General features: G+C 43.1%; 1 protein-coding gene across 1 annotated transcript in view; it reads right to left on the reverse strand.

The window, feature by feature from the left end:
* Positions 1–19,238, reverse strand: part of ALMS1 (ALMS1 centrosome and basal body associated protein) — a 27,640-nt gene that overhangs the window by 1,543 nt on the left and 6,859 nt on the right. Inside the window, exons 3-7 of the mRNA XM_029963713.1 lie at positions 14,097–15,738; positions 13,144–13,269; positions 11,209–11,379; positions 7,343–8,430; positions 635–749 (exon numbers count right to left, since the gene is read on the reverse strand). Of these exons, the coding sequence (XP_029819573.1) occupies positions 635–749; positions 7,343–8,430; positions 11,209–11,379; positions 13,144–13,269; positions 14,097–15,738 (3,142 nt within the window). The remainder of the gene's footprint in view (positions 1–634; positions 750–7,342; positions 8,431–11,208; positions 11,380–13,143; positions 13,270–14,096; positions 15,739–19,238) is intronic.

A 19,238-nucleotide genomic window follows, 5' to 3' on the forward strand; every position in this document is an offset into this window, starting at 1 on the left:
ATTCAATCCAAACTATGGCCCTTGAAAATATTTTTCTGATTCAATCCACTTGCAAAGAGGGGGGAAAAAAAGACAGTAAAAAATAAATAGCTGATACATTTGATGAATAAAACAAGGCCATGCCTCAATGTGATGATGGAGAGTTGGTGTGTAAATGAAAGCAGTGAAGAAACTGATAATTGGCACCAAAAATAACCCACCCCCAAATGCAGAACTGCACAGGGCCAGGATCAGCTTTAAATAGAATTTACCATCCCAAATATTAGCAGGAAGAACATGGAACACTGAAATAGCAAAACCCATTCTGGGAGCAACAGAAGTCTTGAGGAAAAAAAAAAACCAATATTTAAAACAGACAGTTGGTTCACCTTTGTTGTTGAAATGGCTCCAAAGCTGAGGTTAATGAGTTTAAAAGTGAGAAAATTGGGTATTAAAGCACAGCAAGGATGGAAAATAAACAGTTTAGAGAAAGGATTATATGTGCAAATTTAAAATAAAAGGGAATTTGAAGGGTGCTGCTTGTACAGACCCATCCCCAGAAACATCCAGACTTTGGAGAGTGGTTTTCCAAAGAGAGGAAGGGCAGGAGGAAAACCTGGCCAAAGTCTGGGAATTTGGGAATTCAGGGACTCACCTGCCTGGATCCCTTTGTTCAACATCCGGATCCGTCTCTTGGTGCTGAGGGCAGAGCTGGGACCCCAAGAGGTGCTGCTGGCCCAGGTGGAATCCGAGGAGAAGGTGATGGTGCTCTAGGAAAACCAGAGGAAAGAGATGGGAAATTCCTGAAATTCCAACCCAAAGGATCAGAAAGTGAGTTTTAAACAGCAAAAAAAAAGCGATGGTCGTGTTTTTTTTTCCTTGTTGTGGCTGATCCTGTTGGTATCCAGGTGTTGATCAGGGGCTCCTTCTGCTGTGCCAGCCTTGGATTCATCCTCGTGCACCAAGGCACTTCCAGCAGCCCATTTTATAGGGAAAAGGATGTTATTTCTTGGAGGGAAGAGCCTGCCTGGGATCAGACTCCGAGTGCTGAGATCCTCCAACTCATATGGGATGTTGTGTCTGGAGAAGAGAAGGCTCCAGGGAAACCTTCCAGGGCCTGAAGGGGCTCCAGGAGAGCTGGAGAGGGACTGGGACAAGGGGTGGAGGGACAGGACACAGGGAATGGCTTCATAGTGGAAAAGGGGAGATTGAGATGGGATTTGGGAAGGAATTCCTGGCTGGGAGGGTGGGGAGGCCCTGGTCCAGGTTGGGCAGAGAAGCTGTGGCTGCCCCTGGATCCCTGGAAGTGTCCAAGGCCAGGATGGAGCAATGTTGGATAGTGGAAGGTGTCCCTGCCCATGGCAGGGGGTGGAACAAGATTATATTTGGGATCCCTTCCAACTCAAACCATTCCAGGATTCTGGAACTGGGGAGTGAATCCCTTGTTTTGCTTATGTGGTTTTTCCTTTCCCTGTTAAACTGCCTGGATCTCAATCCAATGGTTCCCTCACTTCTACCCTTCCCACTCTGTCCCAAATCCCACTGGGATGGAGCCAGCAGGGCTCAGGTGCCACTTGTGGCTTTAAACCACAGCAGTGCCAGTGGGTCTGTACCAAATTTATTGATTAAATATATATTGTAAATATATAAATAGATATATAAATATTTTTGGCAGTGGTTTTGTATCAAATCTATTAAATACATATTGTAAATATATAAATATATATATAATATTATAGATGCGGATAGTGTGTGCAAAGAGGCATATTCCTGCTGGAGAGTGGGGATGCCCTCGCACAGGTTGGTGCCAAGAAAGCCCTCCGTGCGCTGCCCCTGATCTCTGGAAGTGTCCAAGGCCAGGTTGGAGCAACCTGGGATGGTGGAAGGTGTCCCTGCCCATGACAGGGGGTGGAACAAGATGATCTTTAAGGTCCTTTCCAACCCAAACCATTCCAGGATTCCATGTCCAAAGTCAACGGGACAACAGATGAACAAAACCCCTTCGCTGTGGCCAAACCACTTGTTGCACTTCCATGGAATATTCCTGCTTTGGAAAGAGGGAGAACAAACACCTGAACTGAATCCTGGATCCGTGGCCTCTCCAACCAAAGGCCTTCCCAAGGTTGCCAGGTTTTTCCAAAGGGACAAACTGCCTTGGAAGATCCAAGGGTAGCTTTGTAAATTCCCAACGAATTCCAGTTCTGGATCGTTGGCATCCAAACATTCCATGTTTTGAAAGGGTTTCTGTGTTTTTATGAAACAAGTTCCACCCTCTCAAGTTCTCCAAGGTGGGGGAAAATCAAACCCAAAAAATCCATGGAATAACAGGAGCGTGGAATGAGCAGGGCTGAGGCCAAACAGGAATTTCACACCTTCAAACCTCAGGGAAAGCAGAGAGGTGAAATGGATAAAATGAATTAATTCTAATTAATAAAGCCGTTTCAAAAAAGCAGGAATTTGGTGGCCAAACTTTCCGGTCCATAAATCACGGAGAGGGTCGGGGTTTAATTAATTAACAGTAATTAACTGGCAGCAACTCCCCAGGCTTCAAAGCCAACTTCAGTTTTAGTTATGGCACTGAATTTTTTCCCACTTGATCCCATTAGGATCCTGGGGGTAATTCCTAATTCCATGGAAAGGAACAGAGGGTTCTTTATCCCCCTTTTATTGGGGTTTTACTGGGACCACTTCGATGCTAAACAGCATTTTATTGCAATATTAAAAGGAGGCAAATCTGACCCTAAAAACCCTTTTTTTTTTAATTTTGTAAATTTTTAACTCTCATAAACCCATTTTTTTTAAATTGTATAAGTTTTTACTCCTATAAATCTGGGATTCTTTTAATTTCATAAATTTTTACTCTCATAAACCTGTTTTTTTTTTTTAATTTCACAAATTTTTACTCCAATATAACCCAGGTGTTTTTTTTTTAATTTCATAAATTTTTACTCATATAAATCTGGGATCTTTTTTTAATTGCACAATTTTTTACTCCTATAAACCTGAGATTTTTTCAATTTCATAAATTTTTACTCCTATAAACTCAAGATTTTTTTAATTCCATAAATTTTTACTTCTATAAACGCAGGATTTTTTTTAATGTCACAAATTTTTATTCCTATGAACCTGAGATTTTTTTAAATTCCATAAATTTTTACTCCTAAAAACCCAGGATTTTTTCAATTTCATAAATTTTTACTCCTATAAACCCACAATTTTTTTAGTGTCATAAATTTTTACTCCTATAAACCTGGGATTTTTTCAATTCCATAAATTTTTACTCCTATAAATTCAGGATTTTTTTTAATTTCATGAAATTTTTATTCCTATTAAATTGGGGATTTTTTTAAAATTTCCTAAATTTTTACTCTCATAAACCTGGATTTTTTTGAAATTTTCTAAATTTTTACTCCGATAAATCTGAGGGATTTTTAATTCCATAAATTTTCACTCCTATAAACCTGGGATTTTTAAATTCCATAAATTTTTACTCCTATAAACCAGGGATTTTTTTAATTTCATGAACTTTTATTCCTATGAATTTGAGATTTTTTAAAATTTCATAACTTTTTACTCCCATAAATCCGGGATTTTTTTTAATTTCATAAATTTTCACTCTCATAAACCTGTTGGGTTTTTTTTTAGTTGCCATAAATTTTCACTCTTACAAACCTATTTTTTTTCAATTTCATAAACTTTTACCCCCATAAACCCTGGATTTTTTTTTAATTTCATTAATTTTCACTCCTATAAACCTTGGATTTTTTTAAATTCCATAAATTTTTACTTTTATAAACCCTGGATTTTTTTTAATTTCATTAATTTTTACTCCTCTAAACTTTGGATTTTTTTAAATTTCATAACTTTTTACTCCTATAAACCAGAGGTTTTTTTAATTCCATGAATTTTTATTCCTATTAAATCTGGGATTTTTTTAAAATTTCCTTAATTTTTACTCTCATAAACCTGTTTTTTTTTAAATGTCCATAAATTTTCACTCCTATAAACCTGAGATTTTTTAAATTCCATAAATTTTTACTCCTATAAATCCGGGATTTTTTTCAATTCCATAAACTTTTACTCCTATAAACCAGGGATTTTTTTAATTTCATGAATTTTTATTCCTATTAAATCCAGGATTTTTTTGAAATTTCCTCAATTTTTACTCTCATAAACCCGGATTTTTTTGAAATTTCCTACATTTTTACTCTCATAAACCTGGATTTTTTTTTTGAAATCTCCTAAATTTTTCCTCCAATAAATCTGGAGGATTTAAAATTCCATAAAACAATCCCAGCTCTGGGAGATGCACCAGACACGTCTTGGATATGGATTATTTTTTTTATAAAATAAAACCAAAATTGAATATTTTCTAAAAGGAAAAAAAAAAAAGGAGGAAAAAAAAAAAGGGAGAAAGAAAATCCCAAATATCCCATTTACCTGCAGCCATTAAATCCTGAATATTGAAAGGAATATTCCCGTTTGGAGGAGAATATTCCATGATTTCAGCACAACCTTTAGCTCTGGACCTGCTACCAGATGGCAGAAACTGGGAGAGATAAAAACCTTCTGGGCTGCCTTTGCCTGCTATAAATAAATAAAAAAAGCAAAGCTGACAATGGGCTGTCAAAAAAAAAACCCCAAAAACAAACCAAAAACAAAAAACTCAGTTCCAAAATGCAGCAATTCCCTAAAAAACTGGTGCAGGAATTTCTCTGGGAGCAGGGAAAGCTTCTCTGCCTCCAAAACACAAAGATTTGCAGCTAAAAATACGAATAAAATTCGATTTTTTTTCCAGCCAAGCGGCAGAGAAATGAGAAAAATTTGCATTTTAAATTAAATTCGCTGGGTTTCCATCTATTTTCTCTCACTCCTTATTTTTTCCTCTTATTTTTTTCCTATTTTTCTTACTTTTTTCTTATTTTTCTTATTTTTTCTTATTTTTTCTTATATTTTCTCTCACTCCTGAGCCATGTGTGTCTTTATAGGGATTTTTTTAAACTAATTTTACATCAGGAGATAACAAAAATCTGAGTTTTTAAGGCCATGGGGGTTCAATGCCCTTTAATGAGCCTTTATTTTTGAAGTATAAATTCAATTTATTTTCTCACAAGAAAAAGATCAGATTTAGGTTTAAGGTGCAAACAGACCTTGAAATATTAATTTTATGAATGGAGTGTGGAGTGGAATGAAATAATTTCCTGAATATTATAATCAGGTCAGAAATGTTGGATAATTTAATTGTTGGATGGTCAGTGTGAATGGTCTTAAGGCTGCAAAGTTTAGGGTATTTTTATTTTACCTTTAAATAAATGTCCTAAATAAAAATATTCATTAGGGCAGTTTCATTTTACCTTTAAGTAAATGTTATAAATACAAATATTAATTAAGATAGTTTTATTTTACCTTTAGATAAATGTCATAAATAAAAATATTAATTAGGCCAGCTTTATTTTTACCTTTAAATAAATGTCATAAAAATATTAATTCAAATATTTTTAAAGCATTTTTTTCACCTGGAAAAATTTAAGTATTTGCGTTATTTTTTCATTTATTTGCATTCCAAATTATTTTCAAATCGTTTTCATCATTTACCACCCAGACTTTGAGCTTTTATTCCTATTTTATTCCTAGAAAAATGGAATAATTCATTTCAATTCAAGCTACTAATAATGATGACAAAACCACTTTCTGCTGGTAATAAAAAAAAATAAAGAAATATTTCCATATTTCTCATTTGTTCCTGAACTTTTTAGCATTAAAGGCTATTACAGAACCCCAAAACTCTGGAATTTTTACACCAAATCCACGTCAAATCCCTCTTTAAGGATATTTTCAGTCCTCCTCCCAATGGCAATGGCCAAATTCAATGAAGGAATTCTTTTCTCTCCTTTAAAATTCCAGTTTTCACCTGGAATTCTCAGGTTTTAAATAAGTCTAAAACTAATTAAACTGAAGCAGTTTACCACTAACACTCAGCCAGACCAAATAATCCCAAAAATTCCAAAGAATCTCAAAAATTCCAAAGAATCCCAAAAATTTCAAAGAATCTCAAAAATTCCAAAGAATCTCAAAAATTCCAAAGAATTCCAAAAATTCCAAAGAATCCCAAAAATTCCAAAGAATCCCAAAAATTCCAAAGAATCTCAAAAATTCCAAAGAATCCCAAAAATTCCAAAGAATTCCAGCATTTAAACTGGACAAACAGCCGGAAAATTCCAATAATAATTGTATTTATCCTTGCCCAGAGATATTTCGGGAACAATATCCAGTCAAATCCACACCAGCATCCCTGGGATTGCTAAATCCCAGAGCTGCAGGTGACCTGGAAGCAGATCCAGGATCAGGGATCAGGAAGCAGATATCAGGATCAGGAAGCAGATTACCAGGATCAGGAAACAGATTACCAGGATGAGGAAGAAGATTACCAGGATCAGGAAGCAGATCCAGGATCAGGGATCAGGAAGCAGATTACGAGGATCAGGAACTAGATTACCAGGATCAGGAACTAGATTACCAGGATCAGGAAGCAGATCCAGGATCAGGAAGCAGATATCAGGATCAGGAAGCAGATCCAGGATCAGGAAGCACATACCAGGATCAGGAAACAGATTACCAGGATCAGGAAGCAGATCCAGGATCAGGAAGCAGATATCAGGATCAGGAAGCAGATATCAGGATCAGGAAGCAGATTACCAGGATTAGGAAACAGATTACCAGGATCAGGAAGCAGACCCAGGATCAGGGATCAGGAAGCAGATTTACAGGATCAGGAAGCAGATTATTAGGATAAGGAAGCAGATTACCAGGATCAGGAAGTAGATTACCAGGATTAGAAACTAGATTACCAGGATCAAGAAGCATATATCAGGATCAGGAAGCAGATCCAGGATCAGGAAGCAGATTACCAGGATCAGGAAGATTACCAGGATCAGGAAGATTACCAGGATCAGGAAGATTACAAGGATCAGAAAGTAGATTACCAGGATTAGGAAGCAGATTACCAGAATCAGGAAGCAGATCACCAGGATCAGGAAGCAGATATCAGGATCAAGATGTAGATTACCAGGATGAGGAAGCAGATCCAGGATCAGGAAGCAGATACCAGGATCTTGCTTCCCACGGGAAATAAAGGAAGAGGAAAAAAACCCAAGAAAGACAAAGAGGAAAACCCCCACAATTGTCATTTTAAGATATTTTGCTTTTCCTGATTCCTGGAAAAGTGAAGACATTTGTTGGCGCTCCTTGGATGAGAAGCAGCTTTCCATACAAACGACACTCTCTGGGAATTTTTACAGGATTCCCAAATAAACTAAGACTAGAGGACTATTTAAACCTGAATTTTAGTTTAACTGATCCATACCTGGGTCTCCTTCCCCCTCCTGTGCCTCTCGGCGCCGACCTTCGGATATTCCGCTCCCGCCGCTTCGCCGCTTCCCTCATCCCGCTTTTCCGAGCGGCTCTTCTGGAGGCCGATGGCGGAATAGAGCTGGGAAAGCCTGGGAGACACCCTGGGGGACACCCTGGGGGACAGGGTGACCCTGTGGTGGCCAAAGGCCCGGAGCAGCCTGGCCGTGTCGATGGTGGACACGGAGCTGCTCCGCTCCGTCGCGCTTCCCGGCTCCGTCGGCGTGTCCCACTCCCAGCCGCTGGAAGTGGTGGTGGTGGTGGTGGTGCCGTGCTCTCCGCTCAGCCTCGTCTCCGAGGAACTGTCGCTGGGAGATTCCCAACGGTGCTGCTGCTCCTCCAGGATGGTTGTGTCTCCCATCCCGGTGTCGTCCCGCGCTCTTTCTCCGACAACGCTCCCGGATGCGTTGTTCTCTCCCAATCCTGTTTTTGTCTGCTCCCTTCCCCTGATCTTCCTTTCGGGAACGTTCCTCCCGGCTTTTGCCGGGATCAGGGTGTGCTGGATGGGGTTCTGCAGGACCCTGGCCAGCCGATCCAGGCGTTCCACCAGGGACAGCTCCCCGGTACTCCTCAAACCGCGTTGCTGGTGCCTCCTCTGCCTCTCCAGAAACTTAACCCACAGCTCATCCAAGCTCCCACTGCAGTGGGTTCTCTGCCTTGGTGGTTCCTCCACGTTCCCATCCCGGAGAGTTGTTTGGCTCCGTGGCAAAGCAGAATTCCCAACTGCTCCTTGTTCTGCTTCTCGCTCTGTCCCCGACGTCTCATTCCCAACGCTCAGATCCTCGTTTTTACTCTCATCTGCTTCTGCAGTGAGTGCAAAGAACTCCCTTGTCCCACTTTTCCTGTGATGGGCAGAGAACACCCGTTGATGCCGGTGTGGTTTTTTCCAGGCACCGCTGGAGGAAGGGGGAGGAATTCCCACTCCGGAACTGTCCTCGGAGAACTCACTGGTGTCACACGTGGGCACGGGACGGTGGAGGTAGAACCGTGTGGATTTGAAGGTGGAATGAGTGGATTTTCCAGGTTTGGAATGGTCTCTGTGTTCTAAAAGAGAAAAAAAACCACTTAAATTCTTTGTTTCTTTGCAAAGAAATCTCATTTATTCCTGAATATTTTAGCATTAAAGGCTATTATAGAACCCCAAAACTCTGGAATTTTTACACCAAATCCATGTCAAATCCCTCTTTAAGGATATTTTCAGTCCTTCTTCCAAGGGCAATGGCCAAATTCAATGAAGGAATTCTTTTCTCTCCTTTAAAATTCCAGTTTTCACCTGGAATTCTCAGGTTTTAAATAAGTCTAAAACTAATTAAATTGAAGCAGTTTACCACTAACACTCAGCCAGACCAAATAATCCCAAAGAATTCCAAAAATTCCAAAGAATTCCAGCATTTAAACTGGACAAACCGCCGGAAAATTCCAATAATAATTGTATTTATCCTTCCCCAGAGATATTTCGGGAACGATATCCAGTCAAATCCACACCAGCATCCCTGGGATTGCTAAATCCCAGATCTGCAGGTGACCAGGAAGCAGATCCAGGATCTGGAAGCAGATAGATTACCAGGAGTAATCAAGTCTTAAACGGGATGATTTTCATCCTAAAACTTTCCAACGGATCCAAAGGATTAATAGCAGGATCACTGAACCATTCCTGAAGTGCAACAAACTTAGAAATTAGGTTTCAGCATTGTTAAAAGCACATAAATGATTTTTTTTTATCATTTTCAATGGCAGAATATAGAATGGAATATAAAATATTCAACAAGAGAATATTATATCCAAGAGAATCCAAAGGAGGAATCTCATCACTCCTCAGGAAATTTCCCTGAGCCACATTTTAAATGGGTTTATTTAGAAACTAAATGGGTTTATTTAGAATCATGGAATGGGTTGGGTTGGAAGGGAACTTAAAGACCATCTAATTCCAACCCTCCTGCCATGGGTAGGGACATCTTCCACCATCCCAGGTTGCTCCAACTCAGCCTTGGACACTTCCAGGGATGGGGCAGCCACAGCTTCTCTGGGAATACACAGCATTATGCTCCAAAAAAAGTCATTTTTAATAAAATATAAAAAAAAATAAAGTTTAAAAAGGTGTTTTATGTTCTTTGTCTAAGGGAGTGAATTATAAAATCCCTTCTCTTCCCAACAGAGACTTCGGTGCAACGTCAAGATCGTGGACAACGTTCCCATTCCCAATCCCACCAAGTCTGGAATGGCTGGAATTTGTTTTCCCATACAAGGTCAGTGTTTATGGACTTGTGTAAGAGCTTCCCCCACAATCCCCCTGACAAATGAGCTCAGGCTTGGGAATACCAGGCAGAATTCTGCTATTCCTGGACTTCTGCAAAGTTCCCAACCGACTGGAAGGAATGTAAACAGGCAAAAAATAAAAAGAAGTTTATACAGAGAAACTTTATTTAAAAAAAAAAAAAACAACACATAACTTGGATAATTTTAAGCTCTAGACAAGCTCTGTGGGTTGAGGTAATCTTTTATTAGACCATCTAAAAATACAGTTGAAGAAGTTCAGGGAAGATTTAAGACATTCAAGTCTTTTGAAAACCTGTTTTAAGTTCCAACTGCACTGGTTGGTTTAAATCAAATATTATTTCTCCTTAGAGTTCTTTTCTTACCTGGGCTTTTAGACCATCAAGTAAGAAAAATGTAAAATATTTTTTAATCATTAAAAATGCAGAAAATTAACATTACTTAATTTTATAGGAGCATCTTCATCCCCCCTTTCATTTTTCTCCAGGCTATTGGTGTTGCAGCCTTATTGGAAATTTTCTGCTGCAAATAAAAATTATCCTTGGAAAAACTAAAATCCCTCCACGCTGAAAAGGAAAGCTCTGAAGAAAAAACCCCTCCTTGAAGAGAAGCATTAAAATGATCAAAGTCATTAAAGAATTAAAATCAAAATGCTGTGCCAGGCAACAAACATCATCACTGAGGAATTAAAAGCTGCTTTGAGGAATCACTCAGCAATTCTCTGTCCAGGAATAAAAATCCTCATCCCTGCTCAGATTCCAGGAATTTTATCAGCCACTCAAAACTGAGGTTTAGTACAAAAAGAGTGTCCATGAGGACTAATTTGAGCTGCTGTCATGAGATAAAAATGTCAAACCCACCAGTCAGCTCAGACTAATTCCATTTTGTCAGCATTCCCAACACATAAAGTGGCCACTCCAGAGGAAAATCCTGACCTTCATCCCTCAGGAATATCATCCAGTAAGGTTAATGGATGGAAGGATGGAACAGAGAGCAGAAAATCCAGTTAAAATTCAGGCAAACACCAAGGTGACAGAGATCCCTGACAGGACATCACAAGGCATCAGATACCTGTGGGCAGGAACACAACCCCCATCCCAACATGGAGTCATCCCTGATTTTATTTACCAGGGAATTCTTGGAATTTTTTACACGGGCTCCAATAAGCCCTGAAGACACTGGAATGCTGACAAATACTAATGGCCAAGTATTTCATGGAATCATGGGATGGTCTGGGTTGGAAGGGATCTTAAGGATCATCCAGTTCCAGCCCTGCTGTGGGCAGGGACACCTCCCACTAGCCCAGGTTGCTCCAACCTGGCCTTGGACACTTCCAGGAATGGAAAATCCACAATCCCTCTGTGTTACCTGTATTTTGGGAGTCAGGGAGAAGCAGAAAGATGAGGAAGAGAAAACTGAGTCAAATTTAGTACTTCCTGGCAGCCCATCAGGAATATCCCAGGATCAGAAATCACGGATCCTGAAATGTCATTGTTTAGCTCCCATTTCTTTCTCATGTATGTGAAATTAAAACCACGCTTAAAGTACCTGCAGAGTCTTCCAGGGGTATCCTCTGCTCCTCAGCCCAGGCCAGCTTGGGCTTGTTCCTCTTACTGTGGGATCTTTCTTTCTGTTGGAGAGCTGCACTTCCTGGAGGATTCTCATCCCTCAAACCAGGCACGTGGCTCAGAAACCTTGGAGGAGGAGCATCGTTGGACCCTGCAGAGAAAGAGCAAAAGTGATGAGGAAAAACAGGAAGCTGGAAAAACAAGAGACAGAAATTCCACACCTAACCAACAATCCTGATCCCTGGAAGTGTCCAAGGCCAGCTTGGATGGAGCTTGGAACAACCTGGGATAGTGGAAGGTGTCCCTGCCCATGGCAGAGGGTGGGATGCAATGGGTGCATTCCCACCCAGCCATTCCATAATTCCATGATGATCCCTAGTGACTCACAGCAGCAGCAGGGATTGCCTCACATTGGTTTTGGAGACAAAATTCTTCCCTGAGAAGCAGATAAATTTTACCTTTTGTACTTAGAGAAGAACAGAAAAAAAATGAGTTGTAACAAGTCTGCTTGGAAGCAGACACAGGACTTGGAATGTCCGGACTCCCTCCTGCTCCCATGAAAATTCCATCCATTTCCACTGCCTGATGTAAATGTCTGTTTTCCCAGCTCAGAATGGCAATGGAGAACAACTGGGAGACTGGAATAGGTCTGTGTAACCCCCGAGACAGGAATTCAGGAGAGCAGCAGCAGAGCTTTCCTGACATCACTGCCCAGAGGTTGTGAAGTCCCCAGCCTTGGAAGTGTCCAAGGCCTGGTTGGATGGGGCTTGGAGCAACCTGGGATAGTGGAAGGGGATGGTTCCTAAGAGGAAAGGCTCAGGGAATTGGGATTTTTCAAGCCTGGAGAAGAGGAGGCTGAAGGGTCAACAAGGAAGATGGAGAGAGATTTGGGACAAGGGATGGAGGGACAGGTCAAGGGGGAATGGTTTCATAGTGGAAAACGGGAAATTTAGGTGGGTTATTGGGAAGGAATTCCTGACTGTGAGGGTGGGGAGGCCCTGGCAGAGGTTGCCCAGAGAAGCTGTGGCTGCCCCTGGATCCCTGGAAGTGTCCAAGGCCAGGTTGGAGCAACCTGGGCTAGTGGAAGGTGTCCCTGCCTATGGCAGGAGGCGAATTAGGTGGTCTTTAAAACCAAACCATTCCACAATTCCATGATTTTATCACTGTCTCATAATGTTAGAAACCTAAAATTGCTCCCCCTGATTCCTCATCCTTGTCAATCCCAGCAGGCGGGATTTGTTCCCCTCCATTCCTTCCTCTCCTGCTCCCAAGTTGAAAACCCCGAGTGCAGCAGGGAGGTGGAAAAACAAGTTTTATTTTGTAATCCTGCCCTCCACTTTCCTAGAACCTTCCACTGCTTCATTTGCATGTGGCATTTTTATATCTGGCATCCTCATTTCTGCAAAACAACAGATTTGCATCACATTTGTTTCTCTCATTTTGGACATGTGTCACCAGATAAACTTGGAAAAGATCAAGAGCACAGACACCTGAACCATCCCAATCCTGATTTGTGGCTGGAATGTTGTCTCAGCCTACTCCCTTGGGCTCCAGGAATTCAGGAACTGGACATCTCCAAGATGAACTCTGAATATTATTTGGATCAAATAACTTTGGATATTTCAAAAGCTCTGAGCGAAAACAACTCACAAATAAAACCTGTCATGCCCAAGTGATCCGGGAGAACTGGCAGGGATTGGGAAGAATCCAAACTGAGCAGTAATTCCCAGAGGAAAAGAAAGGATTATCAAGCTAAAATATTAAGCTTTGTTGGTTGTTTTTTTCCCTACTGCCAGAATGGAGCAATAACATCCCTTTCATCCAAGGAATGGGAACCAAAGCAGGCAGGAATTGTGCACCTTGGGGTTATATCCACGGATTACAGACACATGGAAAATCCAAGATAAATAAGTACCTGAGTGAGAGCTCCCACCACTGGTTTCTGACTCAACTGGAGGCATTTTGGCTCCTCCTTTTAGGAAAGGAACATAATACATCCCAGTGCTTCCAGAAGGTTTGTATGGCACCAGCAAGGGCTGAGCTGTGGGGAGAAATTATTTCATTGAATTATCTAATTAATTGAATTATTTAATACCCACTCAAAGGTAGGAGGTTGACCATCACTAACCTCGAAAAAAACAGCTTTCTTACCTGTTCAATATTAAATTTGTGATTTAAAAAAATACCTCCTGTACCCACACAGCTCCCAGTTGATCCATGGTTGAGGAAATAAATTTAAAGGAGCATTGATTTTATTGACTTGAGAGACAAATCCATGTGCTGAGACATCAGTCTCAGCTCCCACTGGTGTGGAAAACCACTGAGCAACATCCACATTCCTCTGTCCACAGGGATTAAAAACGCTGCATATTTTTCTATTTTATTAATTCTTTTATTAAAATTGTTCTATTATTTTTCTATTTTTTATTAAAAGCAGGACTGTGCATATTTTCTTCTTATTTTTTGTATTACCTTGACTAGAGAGCAAACCAGTAATTAGATTTATCTCTTGATAAACTCCAAGCAGTGATTCAAATCAAATTATCTCCACACAAACGTCAGAGAATTTAATCACTAAATCAGATTTAATTAAAAAACTGAGGTTATAGGACACACTAAACTCAGTTCTAGATAAACCTGATCTGAATCACAACTTTATCCATACAAATCCCTTCCCACAAAACTGAAAAACCCAAGTTTAAGGGTTGGATTTTTCCCCCCATACGAGCAACTTTATATATCCAAAATATCTCAAGAACGTTACTTCCACCAAAAAATGAGTTTATTTTTGGTTTTTAATACCTATAAATGTCTTGAACTTGAGTAGATTAAAGTATATATATATAAAAAAGGCAGGAATTTGCTCACCAGGTTGCCTTGGGAAGGGGGGAATCTCGTTATGGGATGTAACTTTGGGAAGTTCAGGTGGTTTCTGGGCAGCACCTTCATCCTCTTGGGGATGAACATAAATTTCTGCTGAAAAGGTGGTTTTTTCAGGACCTTCTGTGGTGATCTGAGTGGCAGCATCTGAAGTCCTCCTCCCAGGTTTTGTAGGAAGCACAGAGCTGGAGAGATCCTTGGGAATAAACCCCCCTGATCCCAGAGCAGGGACTTGAGGTCTCTCACTGCTTTGCTGCACCAGCTCTTGCCCAGAGGGAAACACCCGGCTGGGATCTGCTGAAGCCACTGGGAAAGGTGATCTTGGACCTTCTGGAATAAGGTCAGCAGGTGGGAATTCAGGAGCAGCTTCTCTTAAATCTTCTGGAGCTTTCAATTGAGCCTGAACTTCGGGTTTATCCCCCACTTTCACCCCGTTTTCCGCGTCCACGTTCGGCAGCTCCACGTGACGGACCTTGGAGGAGAGGGTGATGTGGACACAGGACAGGAATTTCTTGGTTGGTGAAGGGGGAGCTGCAGATGTGGTGGATAAAACCTCCTCTGGGGGTGAATGGTGAGATGCCTCCACTTGGTCCCTCCCAACCTCTGTTGGAATGAGAGGTGGTTCAGCAGGACTTTTCCTCTCTTCTCCCAGCTCGCTCCGACCCTGGAGCAAATCCATTTGTTCTGCTGGAGCTGAACTTTCCAAGCTCTCACTGAGCTGGATGTGGTCAGAGCTGCTCTTCTCCTGCTGGGAAGAGCTCAGGGAATGGGGTTCAATGAATGGATTTCTTTCCTGACTGAACCCCATGTCCCTCTGCCTGCCCAACTCACCCACATCCTGGGCCAAAAAATCACATTTTTCTGCGCTGGGAGTCTGTCTTTTCCCAGCATGGACACTCCCAGAATCCTGAGCTGACGAAGAGTCTGTGTCCTGATAAACTCCAGCTCTGTCCCTGTCAGCAGAGATGGGATGAACCCTGCCTTGATCTGCAGGATTAACCTCCTGGAACATGGAGCCAGCCAGCACTGGACTTGCAGGACAAGTCCCAGATCCTTCCCAGTGTTGTGTGTCATGGCTCTGTTCCCCAGTGGCACCAGAGTCGACATCCAAAGGTGTGATCCCATCAAACCCATCCCTGGAGAGGCTGCTGCCCAGTGCCTGGGAACCCAGTGGGGACTGGAGGCATCCCTGGGATGAGAAGGTGATGGAAGTGCTCGGCTTTCCCATCCCTTCCGAGCTCTTCTCCACCGGCAGCACCTTCGGAGCCGGCACAAGGAATTCTGTTTGTACCTCAGACCCCGTTGCACAGGGATCCCATTCCAGTGGTGGGTAAAGTTCAGCCATGCTGTGGGAATGGCCTGGTGCAGCTGTTGGGTGTTGGTTGCACACAGGCATTCCAGGAGCAGCATTCCAGGATTTCAGTTGCATGTCCCTCAGCAGGCAGCGATCGGAGGGATGGGATCTGTGGAACAGCACAGCCTCTCCTGAGCTGGGCTCTGAAAGCTCCCGAGTCCTGGTGGGCTGGGGGGGTCTGACACTTGGGAATCCTGGAGCTTTGAAATGCTCTGTGTCCTGATCCTGGTTATGGAGACACTCAGAGGCAGCTCCCAAACCACAGTCCCAGGGATCCTGGAAAACAGAGAACAGCTCACAGAGGTTGTGTGGAAAACTTCCCACCCTCTCCAAAATCTGGATGGGAGAATTCCGAGGAAGAGGAGAGCTGTCAGTAATGCAGCCTGTCATCAGGAAGGGATGGGATTCATCTGCTGAGGGACTAATTAAACATTTATCATCATTTCAGTGACAAATCAGCTCATGTGGGTTTTGCTGATGGTTGTTACAAACATGGAACTGTGGAATGGTTTGGGTGGGAAGGGATCTTAAAGACCATCCAGTTCCACCCCCTGCCATGGGCAGGGACACCTTCCACTAGCCCAGGGTGCTCCAACCTGGCCTTGGACACTTCCAGGGTTCCAGGGGCAGCCACAGCTTCTCTGCCCAACCTGGGACAGGGTCTCCCCACCCTCCCAGCCAGCAATTCCTTCCCAATATCCCATCTATCCCTGCCCTCCGGCACTGGGAAGCCATTCCCTCTTGTGCTTTCCCTCCATGCCTTGTCCCCAGTCCCTCTCCAGCTCTCCTGGAGCCCCTTTAGGCTCTGCCAGGGGCTCTCAGCTCTCCCTGGAGCCTTCTCTTCTCCAGGGGAACCCCCCCAGCTCTCCCAGCCTGGCTCCAGAGCAGAGGGGCTCCAGCCCTGGCAGCAGCTCTGGGGCCTCCTCTGGACTCTCTCCAGCAGCTCCACGTCCTTGTGCTGTTGTTCCCAGGGCTGGAGCAGCTCTGCAGAGGGGTCTCAGCTGAGGTTTCAGCCCACGCTGGGGGATCAGCCCAGGCCAAAGGGTTTTTTTGGGATGGCAGTACATGTGGAGCTTCCCTACATTCTGAAATCCCACATGAAGGGATCAGCAGGGAGGGATGGACAGCACTTTTGCTTCCAAGCCTTTTCTAATTCCAACAGAAGCTCCCAAGTGCTGGCAGTGGATCTCTGCAGCACCTCACCTGCCTGGGGTGAGGGGAAGAGGTTTGGAAGAGAAGAAATGCAAATATCTCCAGATTAAAGGCCACACTCCAAAAAAGGGAATAGAAAACCACCCCCCAGACATGCAGAAATCCTGCCACTCTCAGAGTATAAAGAGAAAAACTGGGAATAAATGTGGGAAAACCTGAAGTTACCACTGACAGCAATTTATCAATGTCAGAATTGATCCAAAAACCACAACTGGTGCTGCCCTGGAGCAAATTCAGGGAATGACCCACCTGAACTGAGCTTCCCCTCACTTGGACATGCACTAATTAAACAGGTATCACAGTTATTCCCATCCCTGACACAAAATTCCACACTATCCTGCACACTCCATGCCAGGAAGCACGAGGGAACCTCTTAAGTGGCCTCCACTTCCACCAGAGAAGGTTTAGTTGGGATATTAGGAAAAATTTCTTCATGGAAATGGTTATCAAGCACTGGAACAGGGATGTGGTGGAGTTCCCATCCCTGGAAGCCTTCCAAAACCTTGTGGGTGTGGCACTTGAGGACATGGTTTAGTGGTGAACACAGGGGTGCTGGCTGATGGTTGGACTTGATGACCTTAAAGATCTTTTCCAACCTCAAGGATTCCAGGATTTTAAGCGTGGACACAATTTTCTCAGTTTAAGTGTCATTTAAAATCCCAGCACTTCCATTGAGGTGCAAATCTGAGATAAATGTGCTGCCAGGGAGATGGGCCAGATAAGCTCATTTTTTTCTAAAAAAAAAGCAACAAAATTTAGGCTTTATTTATTTTTCCTAGAGATTGCAACAACTGTGGAAGCAGCAAGAGTGTATTCCATTAATAACACAGCTCCCTGGATGCTTTTATCCTCATCAACTAGCCGGGATTTGGCAATAAAAAAATCAACCAAACACATTCCTCTAAATAAACAAGAATTCCACACCAGGATTTTCCAGCCTTTCCACATCCCAGATGCCATTCCAGCAGCGAACTATTCCAGCCAAGGCCGGGTCATTATTCCACTTTTTGGTGCCCTTATCTATGTTAAACCTGTCAATCAGTTTATTTGGCTGCCTGAATTTCCTGGAGATGGACAAGAAGGGCTTGTGGGAGAACAGAAGGACATGGAAGCAGAGCTGTTCCAAGCACAGGGATGATCCCAAGACATCCCTTCCCTAAACCACGTGCCAGTTCAACGGCCTCAAGTAACACAGAGCAACTCCCACAGCTGAAAGCAAGCACAGAAGTTGCTCTAAACTCATCTCCCCGAGCCTTTCACATGTTTTATTGTGCCTGTTATGTGTCATCCTTCCAAAAATGAGCCGGGTGGCATATGATCCACAGGAGTTTGCAGTGCAAATTTAGAGCTACAACTCCTTGAACTTCCTGAAGAAGTGAGAAAGCACAAGGAGTGGAAAAATACAGCAAAGAGAGTGGAAGAAAACAAGGGGGGGTGCAGAGAGGGAAAGGCAACGGGGAGCATTTGGCACCAAGGAAATAGAGGTGGGGTAATTCAGGGTCCTGAATTTAGGAGGGAAATTCTGAGGTTTAATTCGGAGGTTTAATTCTTAGCAGCTCTAAACCCATGGGCAGGGACACCTTCCACTAGCCCAGGTTGCTCCAACCTGACCTTGGACACTTCCAGGGATCCAGGGGTAACCACAGTTTCTCTGGGAAACCTCTGCCAGGGCCTCCCCACCCTCACAGCTTCCAATCCACAATATTAATTATCTCACCCTTTCCTCATAGGAGCTTCATCCCTCCTTTCCCTCCACCTCAGAACAGGAGCCAAACACCCTCCTGCAATTATTCAGCACCTCAGACCCACATGCCAGAGGACACTGACTGAGGGGACACCCTCCCTGAATCCTTGGGAGGGATGTGCAAAACCAGGAACCCCAGAAACGAGATCCACTGGGATTCAACCCACTCCCAACCAAATCATAGAGTCATGGAATGGTTTGGGTTGAAAGGGTCCTTAAAGATCCTCTTGTTCCAACCCTCTGCCATGGGCAGGGACACCTTCCACTAGCCCAGGTTGCTCCAACCTGGCCTTGGGACACTTCCAGGGATCCAGGGGCAGCCACAGCTTCTCTGGGAAACCACTGCCAGGGCCTCCCCACCCTCACAGCTTCCAATCCACAGGAATGTCTTGGCACCCTCTCTCTCCATCACCAACAGGTTTATAGGACACAGTTGCTCCTTAGGTTCCCAAGACCCATCTGAGGACAATTCCAAAGCATTTGTAGTTAATAAATCCACAGCTTTGTGCTCCTTTTCCCCCTGAGGAAGCCCAAGGCACTTTCTCCTTCCATGAATGGCCAACTCAGGTCTGTAGGAAGAGTCAGCAGGAAATTCAGGAAAAAAACCCTCTATGTCAAGAGTTCCAGGTTTGCCTTTTATTCCCAAGCATTTCTACCAAGCTTTAGTCATTAGAAAAGTGTAAGAGCATGAGCAGAGTATTTAATGGAATCATGGAATGGTTTGGGTGGGAAGGGACCTTAAAGACCATCCAGTTCCACCAGGGACACCTTCCACTAGCACAGGTTGCTCCAACCTGGCCTTGGACACTTCCAGGGATCC

Source organism: Manacus vitellinus, unplaced genomic scaffold, assembly GCF_001715985.3.
Source record: "Manacus vitellinus isolate BGI_N305 unplaced genomic scaffold, ASM171598v3 scaffold_61_pilon, whole genome shotgun sequence".
Taxonomy (NCBI): domain Eukaryota; kingdom Metazoa; phylum Chordata; class Aves; order Passeriformes; family Pipridae; genus Manacus; species Manacus vitellinus.